The sequence below is a fragment of the Bos javanicus genome, chromosome 24 (assembly GCF_032452875.1).
Source record: "Bos javanicus breed banteng chromosome 24, ARS-OSU_banteng_1.0, whole genome shotgun sequence".
Taxonomy (NCBI): domain Eukaryota; kingdom Metazoa; phylum Chordata; class Mammalia; order Artiodactyla; family Bovidae; genus Bos; species Bos javanicus.
In genome coordinates this window covers 35,105,420-35,124,075 of record NC_083891.1, presented here as the reverse complement: position 1 = coordinate 35,124,075, position 18,656 = coordinate 35,105,420, and the positions used below count along the sequence as shown (strand labels likewise).

The 18,656-nt window shown below is 34.0% G+C and overlaps 1 protein-coding gene across 3 annotated transcripts in view; it reads right to left on the bottom strand.

Annotated features, from left to right (window-relative positions):
- ROCK1 (Rho associated coiled-coil containing protein kinase 1) overlaps positions 1–18,656 on the bottom strand; it is a 124,723-nt gene that overhangs the window by 49,696 nt on the left and 56,371 nt on the right. For all 3 annotated transcript variants that reach the window (XM_061399800.1, XM_061399801.1, XM_061399802.1), the window contains 7 exons: positions 16,880–16,980; positions 16,219–16,356; positions 13,087–13,262; positions 12,208–12,292; positions 10,771–10,915; positions 10,321–10,459; positions 7,058–7,149 (listed from right to left, as the gene is read on the bottom strand). In XM_061399800.1, coding sequence (XP_061255784.1) covers positions 7,058–7,149; positions 10,321–10,459; positions 10,771–10,915; positions 12,208–12,292; positions 13,087–13,262; positions 16,219–16,356; positions 16,880–16,980 — 876 coding nt within the window. The remainder of the gene's footprint in view (positions 1–7,057; positions 7,150–10,320; positions 10,460–10,770; positions 10,916–12,207; positions 12,293–13,086; positions 13,263–16,218; positions 16,357–16,879; positions 16,981–18,656) is intronic.

Sequence of the window (18,656 nt, the reverse complement as noted above, 5' to 3'; positions counted from 1 at the left end):
TTATTATTATGATATACTGAATAGGAGCAAAGTATTTTGAATTATATTTTCAGACTACCAATAGTTAACCTTCCTTGAATTAAGTGATTAGGGGACAACTCAGGTAAGTCTTATAAAATGGCTGTTGGGAAAAGAGAGCAGGGATACAAAACCTCAACAAAGAATCTTCTTCAGGAGTTCTAAACTTGATGGGAAACAAGACCCATATACACTTAAAATAAAACTGTATGTGACAATGCAAATCTTCATGACATAGAAAATATCATATGAAACTAGTACTGTCTTCTTTTGAAGTTTAACTACACTACAGAAAGTACATACTAAAATAAATTTTTGGAAAAACATTTTCTAGTTTAAAGATTCAGGAGTATAATAAAACATCACTGAAATATTATCATCAAAACATTCAATAATTATTTTACATACAGTCATTTCATGTTCCCTAAGAGAAAAAGATGAAGAAGAGCAAACAGAAGTAACTGACATTACAATCTTCATTTCACACATAATTTGAATTACTGCTCTACTAAATCATCTGGGTATTCCAGGCAAGAGGTTAACTATTGTTGTGCATCTCAGATACAGTGACCTATTAGATAAACCTGGGAATGAAACAACACATTTAATCAAAAGAAGCTGCAGTTCTAACAGTAAACAGGAAAAGAGCTTTTCCACCATTTTCTTTCCTTAATGGCCAAGAAAACTGCCCAACTAGACGATTCTAGCTTCCTGACATTAACTGCCTAATTTGTGGAAAGATGGGAAAAAAGGATTGTCATTCCTTATGTAGTACATCCTCTTAGCACAAATTTAACCTTAAAACAGTAGTTTTCAATCAGGGGCAAGTCTAGGCCCTCAGGGATATTCAGCAATGTCTAAAGTTCTCAATTAAGGACAATTTTGGCCCCTCAGAGATATTCAGCAATGTCTGAATGTCAGAAATATCTGGGTGCATAATTTTCGTTGTCACAACTGGGGGAGGGATGTTGCTGATATCTGGTGGGTAGAGACCACATACTTTCCAGAATTTGTTATCTGTAGACTTTTTTTGATGATGGCCATTCTGACCAGTATGAGGTGAAGACATTGTATATTGATAAAGGGGTCAACTGATGAAGGAGATACAACAATGATAAACATATGTGCATACAACAACAGTTCCAAAGATACACATATACACATATAAACGACATAAAGGAAACAGTTCTAAGAGTGTCTTCAATAACCCACTTTTAATAGTGAACAAAAAATCCAAACAGAAGATGAATAAGAAAATGGAGGACTTGAATAACACTGTAAACCAAATAGATACAACAGAAAAATAAAGCACACCCCAACACCAATAGCAGAATACATATTTTTCTCAAGTGCACATGGGACTTCTCCAGGACAGACTGTATGTTAGTTCAAAATACAATAAATTTAAAGAGGCTGAAATTATACGAAGCATTTTCTCCAACCACAATAGAATGAAACAAGAAGTCAATAATAGAAGGAAAATTAGAAGATTAACAAATATGTGGAAATTAAACAGTATTCTCTTAAACCATGAGTTGAAGAAATGAAAAAGAAAGAAAGAAAGAAAATGCTTTGAGATAAATGAAAATGAAAACAATATACCAAAACTTATGGGATTCAGTGAAAGCAATACTTAGGGAAGCACTTTATTTATAAATGCCTATGTTATATAAAAAAAGGATCTCAAATCAACAACCCAGACTGACACTCTAAGAAACTAGAAAAAGAGCAAATCAAGCCCAAAGCTAGAGGAAGCAAAGAAAAAATACAGATCAAAATGCAAGTAAATAAAATATGTAACAGAAAATGAACCATGAAAATTAACAAATAATTGGTTCTTTAAAAAGATCAATCAAATTGGCAAATCTTTTACTTCAATAAGAAAAAAGGAGAAGACACATGAACAACTAAAATCAGAAATTAAAGTGGGGACATAATCATCAAGCTTCTACAAATAAAAGGGATAAAATTTTTAAACTATGAACAATTGTACACCAACATATTAGATAACCGAGATGAAATGACAAATTCCAGAAACACAAACTATCAAAACTTACTTGTAAAAGAAATTTGAAAAGACCTATGGTAAGAGATTTAATCAATAACAAAAAATGTCTCAACAAAAGCCCAAGACAAGATGGTTTCACAACTGAATTCCATCAAACACTTAAAGAAGACTTAATCCCAATCCTCACAATTTACTAAAGACAGAAGAGGATAAAACATTTCCTAATTCATCCCATGAAGCCAGAATTACTCTGACACCAAAGCCAACCAAGACACCACAAGAAAAAAACACAAACCAATATCCCCTGATGCAAAAATCTTTAACAAAATACTAACAAATTGAAGGTAGCCGCATATTAAGAGGGTTATAAGCTATGATCAAGTGGGATATATTCCAGGGTGGCTCACCACATGAAAGTTAATCAGTGTAATACATCACATTAATAGCATGAAGGAAAAAACCCACATGATTATTTCAAATAACACAGAAATGGCATTTTACAAAATCCAACACACTTTCATGATAAAAATATTCAGTCAACAAGGCATAGAAGAGAACTTCCTCAATATAATAAAGGGCACTATTGAAAAACCCACAGCCCACATCACACACAACAGGGAAAGATTGAAAGCTTTTCCCCAACGATCAGGAACAAGACAAAGAAGGATGCTCAATTACGCTACTGCTATTCAACAACATGTTGAAAGTTCTAGTCAGAGCAAACAGGCAAGAAAAGAAAATAAAAGGCAGCCTAACTGGAAACACATTCAGTAATTGCTCTAAAAATTCCACTATCTTTTTTTTCAGGAATGGAAAAACCCATTCTAAAGTTCATACGGAATCTCAAGGGATCCCCAATACAGGCATACCTTACAAATATTGTGAGTTCCACTTCAGATCAGAACAATAAAGCAAACAGTGCAATAAAGTGACTCATATAACTTTTCTTTGGCTCCCCAGCATGTACAGAAGTTATGTTAACACTATAATATAGTCTGTTCTGTGTGCAACAGCATTATGTTTTAGAAACTGTTAAAATTAAAAACCTAATTTAAAATTAAGGCCTTAACGAAACAATATTTCACTGCTAAAAAATGCTAACCATCATCTGACCACACAGTGTTGCCACAGATCTTCAGTTTTTAAAAACTGCAGCTATCTGTGAAGCCAACAAAGCCAGGTATGCCCGTAATCAAAACAATCTTGAAAAAGAAGAACAAAGTTGGAAGATTCAGACTTTCTGATTTCAAAAGCTACTACAAAGCTACCACAATCCAAATTGTGTAGTACTGGCATAAAGACAGGTATATAGATCAATGGAGTATAATAGAGAGTTCAGAGATTAAACCCTCACATTATATGTTCAAATGCTTTTTGATAAGGGTACCAACACTATTCAAGGAAAAAAGGACAGTCATTTCAACAAATGGTGCTGGGAAAACTGGATATCTATATGCAAAAGAATGAAGTTGGAGTCTTATCTTACACTATATATAAAAATTAACTCAAAAGAATGGAAAGCAATTACTCTGACAGATACTTGTATAACAATGACCAGAGAAACATTACTCACCATAGCTAAAAGGACAAGCATCCTGAAGTATCAGTCAATAGAAGAACGGATTTTTTTAAAAAGTGGTATGAACACACAATGGAATACTATTCAGCCTTAAAATGGAATGAAATTCTGATGCAAGCTATAATATGGATGAATCCTGAAGACAAGCTAGTGAAATGTCAATCTCAAAAGATAAAGAATATATGAATTCACTTGTTTGAAGCACCAAGAACACTCAAATTCATAAATCAGAACAGTGGCCACTGAGGGTTGGGATAAGGGGAGAATGGAGATTTAAGCTTTAATGTGTTACAGAGACTTAGTTTGGAGTGATAGAAAAGTTCTGAAAATGGGCGGTGATGTGGTTACACAGCAATCTGAAGGTGCTTAATGCTACTGAACTGTGTCCTTAAAAATGGTTACAATGGCAAATTTTAAGATATTTATCCTTTATGACAATAAAAAAGAGATAATCTTTCTTAAAGTTTATTTTTTGTTAACAAGAACCCAATATAATGCTGAGGCAGTCTAAACTTCTAAGACCCTAAAATTTGCTAGGTCCTAAATTTTTTATCCACGAAGCCTACATTGATTATCTTTTTCATGAAAATATAAAATCCTAAGAGAGGACACCAGACCTGATGGAAAAACAGAACCTAAAGTAGCACATATGTGCATACAATTAATTGTTTGCTTTTAACTAAAATGAAAACTCATCACACATTTTGACAGTTACCCCAGTTAACCATAAGTGTCTCCCATCAACTAAAAGGTAGATTAAGTAATGGCAATATCTTATCTGAAATGAGATCATGAATGGCAAAGTTTTTCAAGTAACCACATGTTATATGTAAGATAGCATTATTAATAATGTTATTATATGTAATAAATGTTATAATTTTGTTTTCCCTAAAATTTAACTGCCAGCAAGTGCCAATCCCCTGCATTTCTAATCTATATAATACTAAACAGTAGAAATCTTTAAATGGTACATGGTATTTCACAAGATCAAAGATGTTGGAGTCAAACAGACTGAGACTTGAGTCCTGATGTTGTCATCTGCTAGTAGTGTGACCTGCCAGCAAAGCTAGCAGGTAGAAAGCTATTTAGGTCTTCTCATTTCTTCTTGTCTTTAATCTGTCATTTCTTCAATTCTATCCCAAATGAGTGGAAAAAGTAATTTTACAGTCTGAATACTTAGTGCCTCTAAATTAAGAGTAAGTAAGATCAGGAAGCTTGTGGAAATTCTGCCAAAAATCAAGCTGTTTTGTATTTGTACCCTGCTCCCACACGACCAAGGAACAGATGGTGAAGATTGCTGTTATAACTTGCAGACATGTAAGTGGTAAAACTACCAAAAGAACTATTATTTGCAAAACAGCAAGAAATCTTGCCAAAGAAAATTAGAGAGGCAAAAGAAAATTAAAAAGAACTATAACTGTTATATAATTTTTAAAATCTTGGCAGGTCAGAGAGGTCAGTTCAGAATAGAAGTATTCTTGGTATTTTAGAGGTGGGAAGTAAAGAAGGGGTAGGAAGAGAGAAAAGGAAGAATAGAACAGTAAGTTCTACAGACTTCAATTTTTGTTTATTTTTTTACAGTAAGCACAAAATAGAAGCTATAAGGATTAGGGAAAGCTCTCAAAATGCTGAAGTACATTATATCTAAGTAGACTGTAGCAAAACCATAGGTAAAAAAAGATACAAAAATGCTAACAATACTACTGATAATACTACCTATTTATAGAAATTCTTTAAACATGCAGTTCATTTGATTTCAATCAAAGACACAATTCATCTTACTTGCTTTTTCCATAAACAGTTATAGTAAGGAAGTGTAATATAAAAAACGCCACTGATGTGGATGCCTCAATTCCACTAGACTATGAGCTGTTTTCCTAGTGTCTGCAATAGAGCTGTGCTCAGGATACAGCAGGTTGTCAGTGCTTGCTGACTAGACTGCCTCCTCTCCTAATTAATACCAACTTTCAATACACAAAAGGAATTATGTCTTCCCTACTTTTAACAGTGAATTATTGTATGGTTACTCTGGAGTTATTTATGCATAGCTTCACTTTGAAAAAGAACAGAAAGATAGTACTTGTTAGTTTCTGCAGTTCTCTTTTTAAATTTTCTCTGCTTTACAATTGTAAACGTATGTTTCCAGCCTTCTGAAACTTTACTGAGAGCATAATTTGAATAAAAAACAGAATTTTGCAAGGCACCCACTTATCATCTCACTCTACTCATCTCTGTCTTGCAAGCTTCTCTTGCAACAGGCAAACAATAATCATTTATTATGTTTATTATAAATGTTTATTGTTATCAATAAACATTTACTTATGAGGAGGGGGAAGTTCCTTATTTCCCAGTGTATAACTAACTGTTAATAGAGTCTCTCAAGGTGACGCAGCTCCTGCAGCTTCTCCAGACAACAATGTCAGTATCTGCAGTGGTGTCATTTCTTAATTTCCAGAAAATTTTATTTCCCCTTTTCCCCTCTGTAGTCAGTTTTACAGCTTAGTACCATATATGTACTGTACCTGAAGGCAATATGATAACAAGGATATTTCACTAATATTGGCAAACCTGCATGATCTGTTTCTTCAAAATTAAAAAGAATCATCTCTTGCAATCTCACCTAGATAGGCAGATCTTAAGAGGAATACCTAATTTGTAACTGTTTCTAAAACAGCTGAGTTCATTTCGTAATTACTGTCCATTGCTGATGCTGCAGCAGGAAGTTAAGGGCTAACATACACTATTCTTTCTCTGCTAAGTGAAAAAGGGAACAATTTCTGAGACTTCAGCAAGGGAAAGGTGAATTCTTGGCCTCCCAAATCCACAAAGATCATGGGAACCTTTGGTGCCATTATGATTTCAATTCAGCTACGTTAAACAAGGTTTTCTGTGAACTGTCATAATCTCCACTGTTTTTAAAACAGGGAAATAGTCTAAATGGACTGAAAATTAACTTCCTGCATACTACCAATTTTTATTTATTTTTATTGCAAGCTGCAAGTCTGATGGAACCAAGCATATCATAATTTCTTATATGCTACCACAAATTAAATTCTGATAGAACCTCCTTATACTTTAGGTTTTAGCAAAAACAAGAGAATAAACTTTTTTTTTTTTTTTCACGAGAAATATTACCTCTTAATTACTGGACTTCCTCTATAATGAGATACTGAAGTCTATACCAAGCAATTCAACAAAGATCAAGTATCGCATTATGACTACTGAGCCCAACTCCATTACACATACATAACATTTCATCTTGGCATAGAGAGGGAGCAGTATATTTTCCCCAATATTATCAAACAGTCTCTCTTTAACTAGGTTAGGACAACACTTACATAGCTTTGGATTTTCATCAGATATACACTTATTTTAGGAAGGCAGTTCCAAGAGACTATTTACCACAACTGCTTTCAAATATTCACTGTAGTGTGCAAGAAGAAACAACTTACTGTCTCGAAGTGTTTCCCAAGCCCACTGATCATTTTTGAAGAAGAGATGTCGTTTGATTTCTTCTACACCATTTCGCCCTAATCTCACCTCTCTGAATAGAGAGAAAAGGAGAAAAATCATTAATCATTTAAGATTTTATTACTATTATCTATTCATATTTATTTGGGACATAATGCTAAGTTTGTGCAAGATGATAAATACAATTCTATGTCTCCCTGAAATTATGTTGACTATCAGGATAATTTTGAGCATACATAAAAAATAAGTTGAAGACTGAGAATATTAAAGAATTTTTTCCAAAGAAAAACACACACACACCAAAAAACCCCACAGATTTATTGATCCTCCATGGTTTTTCTACTGACAACAAATAACCAGATGAATCACTTTCCTTGCTTCATTAGCCTAATGAATTTTCCTGATAGGTTTTTTAATAGTGGTAAATATATTTTTTTGCAACTAACAACTTTCACACCAGCAGCTTACAAAAACTCCAAAAGATATTTTAAATATAAAATTTCCATTTTATCCTCTAGTAAATATTTCTGACCAAACACCAATGACAACTCATTCTTGACTCTCCTACAAAATTGAGAGCTTTATAGACTATGCCAAAGCCTTTGACTGGGTGGATCACAATAAACTGTGGAAAATTCTGAAAGAGATGGGAACAGCAGACCACCTGACCTGCCTCTTGAGTAACCATATGCAGGTCAGGAAGCAACAGTTAGAACTGGACATGGAACAACAGACTGGTTCCAAATAGGAAAAGGAGTACATCAAGGCTGTATATTGTCACCCTGCTTATTTAACTTCTATGCAGAGTACATCATGAGAAACACTGGGCTGAAGGAAGCACAAGCTGGAATCAAGACTGCCAGGAGAAATATCAATAACCTCAGATACGCAGATGACACCACCCTTATGGCAGAAAGTGAAGAACTAAAGAGCCTCTTGATGAAAGTGAAAGAGAAGAATGAAAAAGTTACCTTAAAACTCAACATTCAGAAAACTAAGATCATGGCATCTGGTCCCATCACTTCATGGAAAATAGATGGGGAAACAGTGGAAACAGTGGCTGACTTTATTTTTTGGGGCTTCAAAATCACTACAGATGGTGACTGCAGCCATGAAATTAAAAGACGCTTACTCCTTGGAAGGCAAGTTATGACCAACCTAGATAGCATATTCAAAAGCAGAGATATTACTTTGTCAACAAAAGTCCAGCTAGTCAAGGCTATGGTTTTTCCAGTGGTATGTATGGATGTGAGAGTTGAACTATAAAGAAAGCTGAGTGCAGAAGAATTGATGCTTTTGAACTGTGGTGTTGGAGAAGACTCTTGAGAGTCCCTTGGACTGCAAGGAGATCCAACCACTCCATCCTAAAGGAGATCAGTCCTGGGTGTTCATTGGAAGGACTGATGTTGAAGCTGAAACTCCAATACTTTGGCCACCTGATGCGAAGAGGTGACTCATTTGAAAAGACCCTGATGCTGGGAAAGATTGAGGGCAGGAGGAGAAGGGGACGACAGAGGATGAGATGGTTGGATGGCAGCACCGACTCAATGGACATGGGTTTGGGTGGACTCTGGGAGTTGGTGATGGACAGGGAGGCCTGGCGTGCTGCAGTTCATGGGGTTGCAGAATCGGACACGACTCAGCGACTGAACTGAACTGAATGGGACAAGCTACTGATCCTTGGCCTCTTCGGTAGGCACAGAAAAAAAACATTTTAAAATGTGCCTTTAGTTGAACTGGAAAGAGGAACTCAGCACCATGTGCTTTAGTAGAGCATTTGTAAACAACAAAAATCTCAAACTTTTTCATGAGTTGAAAGACAAACTGCTTTAGATATAATGAGACACTTTTAATAACTTTCACTGACTCTCTCAGACTGGATTAGGGAAACTCTCCATGATTCTTCGGCACATGATACTTAAGAGTACTTATCTCTGTACAGTAAGTATCTCATTTGCTTGTCTGCTTCCCACAAAGGGCTAGGACACAGTGGAGAAGAGGCTGTGCCCCTTGTTCAATTCTATACCCCAGCATGGTTTTTATATTAGACTACATTTATATAGTGCTTATATTAAAACATAGAAATTTCAAAAACTATCATGTTTCAGGTTCTAAAGGACATACTGAAGGAGGATAAATTAACTTCAATTAAAGTGAATCCAAAATTGAAACATATTTAAAGGTACAAAGCCCCTCTTGTACTTACATTAACCATATACAACCTTAAACCTTAAATGTAATCTTAGTAAGTCATCTGGTTCATATTTAAACTTTAGAAGTAAAAGACAAGGAGATATATATATATATGTAACATGCCATTTCTGTTTCTAAGACATTTACGTGCATTTACATTTGTAAAAAATGCTTGTTGAAACTAGAAGACCATGTTAATGAAGGAAGGAGGTAGGAAATACTAATACTATTTTTTGTATAGCTCTGCACTATCTCCTTAATTTCAAAAAGTATATGCCAGATATAATTAAATCTTTTCCCCAGCTTTACTGAGGTATAACTGGCAAATAAAATTTTAAGATATTTAGCTTACAATGTGACAATTTTCTATTCAAATATATACACTGAAAGGATTCCCCCAACAAGCTAATCAATCACTTCACATATTTACTTTTCCTGTTTCAGCTGGTCGCAAGAACATTTAAGTTCTAGCCCCTCAACAAATTTCAACTACACAATATAGTATTAAATGGCATCAACTGGAAGATGCATCATCATTTTTCTATCACTAGGAGAAAAAAAATGCCCTCAATTAAATTAGTACATGCCATTGATCTTAAGATGCACTCTAATTTTTGAGATTTTAACATGTTTCTAAAAAAAAAATAAAACCCTCAGGGAATTCCTTTTCACTGCCTGGGTTCAATCCCTGGTTGGGGAACTAAGAGTCCACAAGCTGTGCAGCACGGCCAAAAGAACAACAACAACAAAACCAGACTCAATAAAATATACTATCATCTTTATATTTAAGTTAAAATTTTAACAATGAAAAAAATTACAATCTGATCTAGTCATCAGAAAAGAATCTTTTACTATCCCAATTTCTTAGGTAAGGTAATTGAGATCCAGAAAAATCAGAAAATTACAGCAGGTTTCACTGTCATGAATGACTTGAAGAATGGTAACATTTTTATTTCAATAGTATAAATAAAGGAGCTCAGAAATAGACCTTAAAAACTGAGCAGCAAAATCAAAGTTTCCTTGAATAGTGTTCCATGTTAAAATTATTTACCTGTCAGTAAGGAAGGCACAAATAAGATTTTTTGCTTCTTTTGATATGTCATTATCATCAGGGAAGGTAAGAGAATTTTTATGGTTCATAATCTTACTGTAAGTTCCAACCAGAGAATCTGCATAAAATGGTGTATCACCTGACAAATTGACAGGGAAAACAAAAACAAATTAAGATACATTTAGAGAAATAAGCTTCCAAGGAAAAGTCAATGTTACTGCTTAATGATAATTAACTATGCATAAACTAAAAACATACACCAAAAGAAGTAACACATCAAGTTTGTCAAAACACACAAAGTATGTGTGGTTGGATCACAGCTTGGATCAATCTGTTTTCTACTAACAAAATCAACATTGCTAACTTAATGTAATATTTTATCAGAAGAAGCCAAGTCTAAGTATGGAGATGAACAACTGTTAGAGGTACATAAAATTCTCCTTTACTTACCTACAAGCATTTCATATAAAAATACCCCGACTGACCACCAGTCACATTCTCGTCCATAATAACCATCGCCACCTTGAGATTTTAATACTTCAGGGGAAATATAATCAGGTGTTCCAACTGCTGTATCACATCGTACCATGCCTTCCTAAACAGAGGTCAAATTTTCAATTAGGATATAAATGTAAAGTGTCAATTATTCAACACAAGTGTTTTCTTAATATAACCTGTAGAACTCTAAGTCTTTATAAAAAGGTCATATTAAAACCTAATGCAAACTTGACAAAAAGTAATAAATAGCTTAATCCTATATACATATTATGTACATAATATATTCATGTGTGTATATGCTTACAGATACCTTTACTTTGTAATAACTTTCACTAGAAAGACATAGTAAATTTATTAATTTATTATTTTCCACTTATTATTCTTTTATTTTTAGACCATTTATTATTCCCCCAGTTGAAACAGTAAGATCTCAACTGCAGAGAACAAGTATATAAGTCAAGGCAAATATGTTGAGAAACTGACAACAAATCTCTTGATAACATTAATACATAAAAGGTGATTTAATTGTTTTTTACTAAAATAGTCATTCAATTTAACTATACTTGAAATAGAGAAAAACACATGTAAGAAGTGACCGTACACATATAAAATAGGAAGTCACATGCATGGAGAAAGGGTGTAATAGTGTTAAGCCCACTGATCTCTGTTTACCACACATTTTAAACTTCTCTCCAAAATAAAAACAAAACTATATATACCTGTTACTTACTGTAGCTGGTATTAATGCAAGAGAATGATCAATGTTTACACAAAAGTTCTCACATAGGGCTTTCCTCCTAACCAGTTAAGTTTCCTTTGGAAATAAATATAACTTTCTGGTTATTCTTCTATGATAAGTTTCAAAGAATATAAACTGTTTCAACTGAAAATAAAGCAGCATACTTGCTACTTCAGCCATGTACATGTTATTATATAAACAGTGAGCATGGATATCTTTTATGACTGACTCCCAAAATAAGTAGTAAGATCTTTTCATGTTTAATAGAAGGCTAAGTAAAACACTAAAAAATACATGTATTAATGAAATCCAGTTTTTATGAAGGTCGCATTTTAACATTGGCATTAGTATTTAGTGCCATTTAAACTAAGCCCATTTCTAGTTAAAATAGCAGACACTACAGAGTTATTTTAAAAAATTCAGTAAATCTGGCAATCCACACTTCCCCTAAACAGAGAGGGGAAAAATAAAGTACTCACAAGTTACTAACACAACAGTGAAACCATGGCATTTTAGTCCAACAAATAAGACAGGGCACATTGATTCTGTACACGTCCAGATATGGTTAGTAATTCTTAAATTCTTAAAACATTTTGTAAAAAGTATCGATCTTGAATTAGCAAAACTAAATTAAAATCTAATTATTTAACCTTATTCATCTTCATACAAGTACCAAAATCTGCTAACTTCAAATGTCCAGATTTATCCAGCAGCATGTTATCAGGCTTCACATCTCTGAGGAGGGAAAAAAAATAGAGTATCTCTGAAACAGGTCATAAATTGATAAAAATTATATGAGGCAATGATTTTAGGTCCAATATCCTCACTCAGTTTAGGTTAAGACCACCTTTAAACTATATGCACTCTCTCTCCACATCTATAAACTGAACTTCATCAGGGACATTCTCTCATGTGTTATGTCTCAGAAGAAGACATATAATATTCCCTTTGAAGCAGAGTTTGATTCTTCCACAAGGAAAATCAAGTCATTTGAGAGAGAATAACCATAAAAAATGTAACATTCAAACATAAAAAGTAACTAAAACACACAAGATAGATAAATACATAAATAACCCTAAAAGAGGGTCTTAAGTCACTTCCATTTTTGTATCCCTGACATTGAGCACAGCAATTGCACAGAGAATTCAATTGGTGTTTGTAGAACAAATGAAACTACCCTTCTAACAAATAAGTATGATCTATTCACTAATCAAAAGCAAATTAATTTGAATGTAAAAATTTAAAGCATTTAATACCCTGGAAGATATCTTAAAAAAATAGCTTATACATTCTACTTTTCAGGACACTATATAAAAGCTTTATCATTAAGAAATATTAAAGAGTACATTTATATCAACACTAAATTGAAATGTCAGAACTACAAATTTTAAAGTTTTAAATCCTGAAATACCACTTATGTCATATGGAAGAATAGGTGGACTCAGAGTGGGACGTGTTAACCAAATAAAGTACTTATTTTTAGCTTCTCTCTTCGACAAATGAGAAATTTTAAACATTTTTATCTTTACCTATGGATAAAACCCATGGAATGGATTGCATCCAATGCAAGAACTACTTCTGCAGTATAGAATCGGGCCCATTTTTCAGGCACGTCATAGTTGCTCATTAAATTTACAAGATCTCCACCAGGCATGTACTCCATTACCATGTAGAGATAACGATCATCTTGGAATGCATAAAACAGCTACACAAATACAGAAGAACAAAGAAATTTATTAAGATTAAACAAAACTGCTTCATTTAAGAATTGTCAAAAACACTAGTATAATTAAAATAATCAAATGCAGTAATTGTAAGCACTGTTTTTAAAAAGGAAATAAATACAAACATAAATAGCACAAAGAACTTCGCATATGTCAAGGAATTATTAACTGGTTATTTCTGAGGAGCTGGAGACTTTTTTCTCTACATTTTCTATACTAATTGAATTTCTTATACTGAGAATTTTAAAAAATTATAACTTTCAATAAAGGATATACAATTCTTCTAAGCAAAGATATACTGTAGTTCTAATTTAAATTGTGCATAGTGGGGTTTAATGTTAAATTTATATTGATATCACAATTTTCCAGTAGTCTAATAAATTAGGCTTTAGTTTTAATTGTCTCTGACTAGCTGTGTGACAAGGCAATTACATAGCCTCTCAAATTACCTGTGACTTCTGTACTGGGACTATACCATATGTGACTTTTAAACTTGCTGCAGTCTGCATCTAGATGCCTGGCAGTTGGCAAGTATTTAATGAATGTTCAATGAACAAAAGCACAAATTTAATCTATAAATTGAGGATGTAGCTAATGGGGACTAACTGCCTTTCTGGGTTGTTAAAAAGAGATCAGCAAATACTGAAAGCACTTACTACAACAGGTGCTCAGTAAACAACAGCAGTCAGTAGGAGGAGCAGCCAACAGAGAAGCAGGGAGAGGGCAACAGAGTCAAAGCAGGAAGGGGAAGGTCCATCAATATGAAATCGGCAACAATATCAGGCATAAATATATTATATGACCAGGGTTAAAGTTAAAAGGAGAGCAAATTTACAAAAGAACTTTTTTTTTTTTCTTTTTTGGCCATGACGTGCAGCTTGTGGGATCTTAGTCCCCTGATATAGGGATCGAACTGGGGTCCAGGGCACTGAAAACCCCAAATCCAAACCACTGGACCACCAGGGAATTCTCTACAAAAGGACATTTTAAGTAAACATGAGAAGATTAGAATAGAACTAAAATAAATGAAATAAGCCCTAGAGAAAAATTATAAATTATAACTAATTTACCTAGGCAGTTATATCTTTAAATTCTTTTTGTTATTTCATTTTTTTCAACAGCGTGTAACGATTTTAGCTATGGATTTAGTAACTTTAGTTATTTTAGTTATGGATTTAGTAACTTATGGGCTTCCCTGGTAGCTCAGCTGGTAAAGAATTTGCCTGCAATGCAGAAGACCCTGGTTTGATCCCCTGGAGAAGGAAATGGCTACCCACTCCAGTATTCTGGCCTGGAGAGTTCTATGGACAGAGGAGCCTGGCGGGCTACAGTACATGGGGTTGCAAAGAGTCGGACATGACTGAGCGATTTTCACTTTCACTTAGTAACTTTAATTACAAAATATATATTTAGAGGGAAGGATAAGAAACTAAGTGGTGTCTCATGGCTATCCCAGGTTAACATGTACAGTGAATCACTCGGACACCATAATTAAAGAAACATTGCTGATCTGGTGGCAGTTTCCCTATTTACAGACAATGTATCAAGAAAAACAAAGCTTCAAACTCACAAGTTGTAAATTTAACCTTAAATATTTATGTCATGTTTTTAACTTTTTACACAACATTGAACATTCCTCATATCAGTGGTTCCCAACCAGAAAGGCAAACTGTTGGTGTCCCACAGCCCCCAGCAACCCACTCTCCCCAACACACCACAATGTCTGAACACAATTTTAGTTGCTAATAGCTGGTGTGTGGAGTGGAGACGGCTGCTACTGGGAGGACCTGGGCAGAAGTCAGGGATCCTGTTACAAACCCTATAAGGCACAGGATAGCCCCCAGCAGCAAAACATCACATGGCTGAAAGGAAAAGGAAAGTTACTCGCACAGTCGTGTCTGACTTTGCGATCCTGTGGACTGTAGCCCGCCAAGTCCTCTGTCTATGGAATTCTCCAAGCAAGAGTACTGGAGTGGGTTGCCATTCCCTTCTCCAGGGGATCTTCCTGACCCAGGGCTCGAACCTGGGTCTCCTACATTGCAGGAAGATTCTTTACCAACTGAGCTACTAGGGAAGCCCTCACGTGGCTGAAAATGTCAACAATACCGAGACTGAGAGACCCTACTCTATATAGCTGATACAAACAAGAACAAACACTTTAAGTATAAAAAGCCTTATTATGCAAATCTTAAACATATTTCATATTCTTTTTATACCAATTACTATTATGCTTAGGACAGTTTTTATTACCTAGTATACATAAAGAAGCTACAGAATTCATGCTAGGAATTCAGAAATGATCTAGCTTAGTAGTTTTACTCCATTTTTTAAACCAGAAGATCTTATCCCCCTCACATGAAATCTTAATAAGAACCCCAATATATAAGACACATAAAACATGCAGCTGCTCTAATTGAAGCAGCAATAGAAAACCCAGAATTATAACCTACCCAAATAACTCCTTGCTCCCATGACTCCAAATGAGGTACCTATTCAGTTTAAAATAACCAATCTAAGCCAACTTTCACATTTTTGAGCAATGAAACTCAGGCTCAAAGATAGAAATAACCGGGCCACAACTTCAGGTAGACCTGTGGCAATCAAGATCAGGACCTACAATTACTAACTTTCTGATGTATTTTTCCTTCCACTGAAAAACCTGAAGCCAATACAATATTATTTGGAGGCCTAGCTTAACTTTTTTTCCTTCCTTTCTTCCATTTTCTTCCATTCCATAAAATGAGAGACAAATATTTACTTCCTTCCCAGAGATGATTCAATAACATTAAATTTTATGATTTTAAAAATGACATATTAGATACTTTTATAACTGCCAATAAATTCTCTCTTGCTGTTCACTAAAAACCAAAGTCAGCTTCTCAGATATGTCAAGTTACAAACCAGTACAACAACAATGAAACAACAGCAAAAGCATACCTGAACAACCCAAGGACTGTTAGCAAAAGCCATGATGTCCCTTTCTTCCCAGAAAAAAGCAGAATCAGATCTCTTAATCATTTCAAATTTGCTGAGGAGCTTCATAGCGTACACCTTCCTGGTGGATTTATGCCTTACCTTTGAAATGGAAAATAATGAACCTTTCATTAACATTTAAAGATCAGTGTTTCACAAACAATTTACTAAATAATCTAACATTACTGTGTGGCTGTTTTAACATCTCTTCTGAATTACCCCAGTAAGATCATGTTAAGGCTTTAAATACCATAAGTAATGTTAGGAAAAAAAACTTTATTCCCTGTATTATGGCATCCTTCCCCTTCTCCACTCTGCTATGGATGCTACTTTCTGTTTAAAAACTTATTATTATGCCACAGCATTTTAGATGGAGTAGTATCAGGAGTAAAGTCTTCTCTTTTGATGTTTGAAACTTCTTCTCTACCCTTGAATGCTTGGGGAAAATATTTCACACTACTGCTGAATGAGACTCTAGGCTTTCATATTGGTAGGCAAGAAAGTCTAGAGCAATTTAGAGCAAGACTTTTATAAAATCAATAGTTTTCCAAAACATCATATGTTAAACAAACAAGTGGATTTTTTAATTTTAAAAAGATTTTAAAATCTCATTAAAATAACCTACCAATTGAACTTCTCCAAATGCACCTCTACCAATCACCTTCACTACTTCATAATCTTCAGCTTTCATTCGTAAATCTCTAATTTTATTTATTGTGTCTTTATCTGTATGAAAAGAAAAAGTTTATAATTTTAAATCACTGAAACAGTATAACTAAAACTGCTTATTTAACATTCAAGTTCTTGAGAAACAACAAAAAACAAAGATGTGCATTAAAAGTTATTTGATACAAGTAAAATATGAAGTTGTAAAAGAGAGAAATGCTCAATGTGCTGAGAATTGTTTTCAACAAATTCTGAAATGACTTCACTCTAGCTGTTAAATAATTACATTAAAATCTGACCAGAATGTTTTTTAAAAAAACAAACATTATACTACACGTATACTGAGGATAATTAGTTAATTAGTTCCTGGTATTTAAGTATATATCAACTTTGAACCAAGGGGCCACAGGTAGATATTTTAGATTAATTAAATCTTTCTATCAAGTCAGTTTTGATAATCCTTTTAAAAAGATATAATATAAAATATCAAAGGTAAAATAAACATGCTAAAGAATCACATATTTATTATATTTCTCTATTTGAATGAAGACTAACTTAAAACACACAGTGGGAATCTGCAATTATTTATATAAACCTGTCACACTACAAACTACAATAATTTAAAATCCCCACTGGGTAGATATTCTAATTCCTAATTTGGTCATAGATTAAAATAGGGCTATTTTAATCCACATGGGTCAACATTGGCATGAGATTACATGGAAAAGCTTCACATTTCAGAGTTGTACAAAATACAGGGCAGCTGTTAAACTTAAGTTCTAGTTACTAATAAAAGCTGCATATAATGTCTTTCTTTTGAAATGCATAATTTAAACTTGTGTTTATATACCTTATGGCCTATAAACACATGCAACAAAGAGTAAACTTTCACATAGGAATTATATAAGTACATTTAATTTTAGATCACCTATCTATTGCAAATGCATCAGCAAGATATAAACAATAATCAATTTACTGCAGAAACATTTGTGTTAACCATGCAGTCTCTATAGTAACCACTGTAAATATAGAAATGTAACTTTAAAAACATAATCTCTGCTTTTATGGATTTCAAATGAAACAGAAACAAACAAACAAATAATAATACCAAAAAATGCAAAAAAGGGAAATAAAGCACAAGCACAGAGTTTGTGGAATAACAAGGATGACACCTAACCTAAGCCTGCCTGAGCGGGAGATAGCGAGGAAAGGCTTTCTGGAGGTGTCAGAACCTGAAACAAGTCTTAAGAATAAAAAAAAAAAGAGTAGCAGTTAGCTAGCTGGGAAAAAGAAAAGAGAGACTAACAGGCAGATGGGCAAATATAAGCAAAGGCACAGCAGAACTGTTTGCATTGCTGGGGCATCAAGTCTGTGGGAAGGACTTGAAAAGAGAGGCTGGAGAGTACCAATCTCATTAATAAGGAGCTTGAACTTTACCTATTGGCCAATAGCTGTAAAATTATTATTTCATCAACAAAAAATATTTTTCACATTAAAGTTTAAAAGCAATACAATATGAAAACAGATAAAAGTGCTCTGCTTCACGAGGATCGTGATGGTGGGTGGCAGAGGAATTGCTTTGTATACCTCTCTACAGCAGCCCTGAAGAGTCCTACCTGAAAACCACCACTCTGTGCAGGAAGCCATGAAAAGAAAGAGGCATAGAAACAATATAGTCAAATTTACATTTCAGCTACTCCAGCGACTATGTAAAAGATAAACTCAATAAAGGCAAG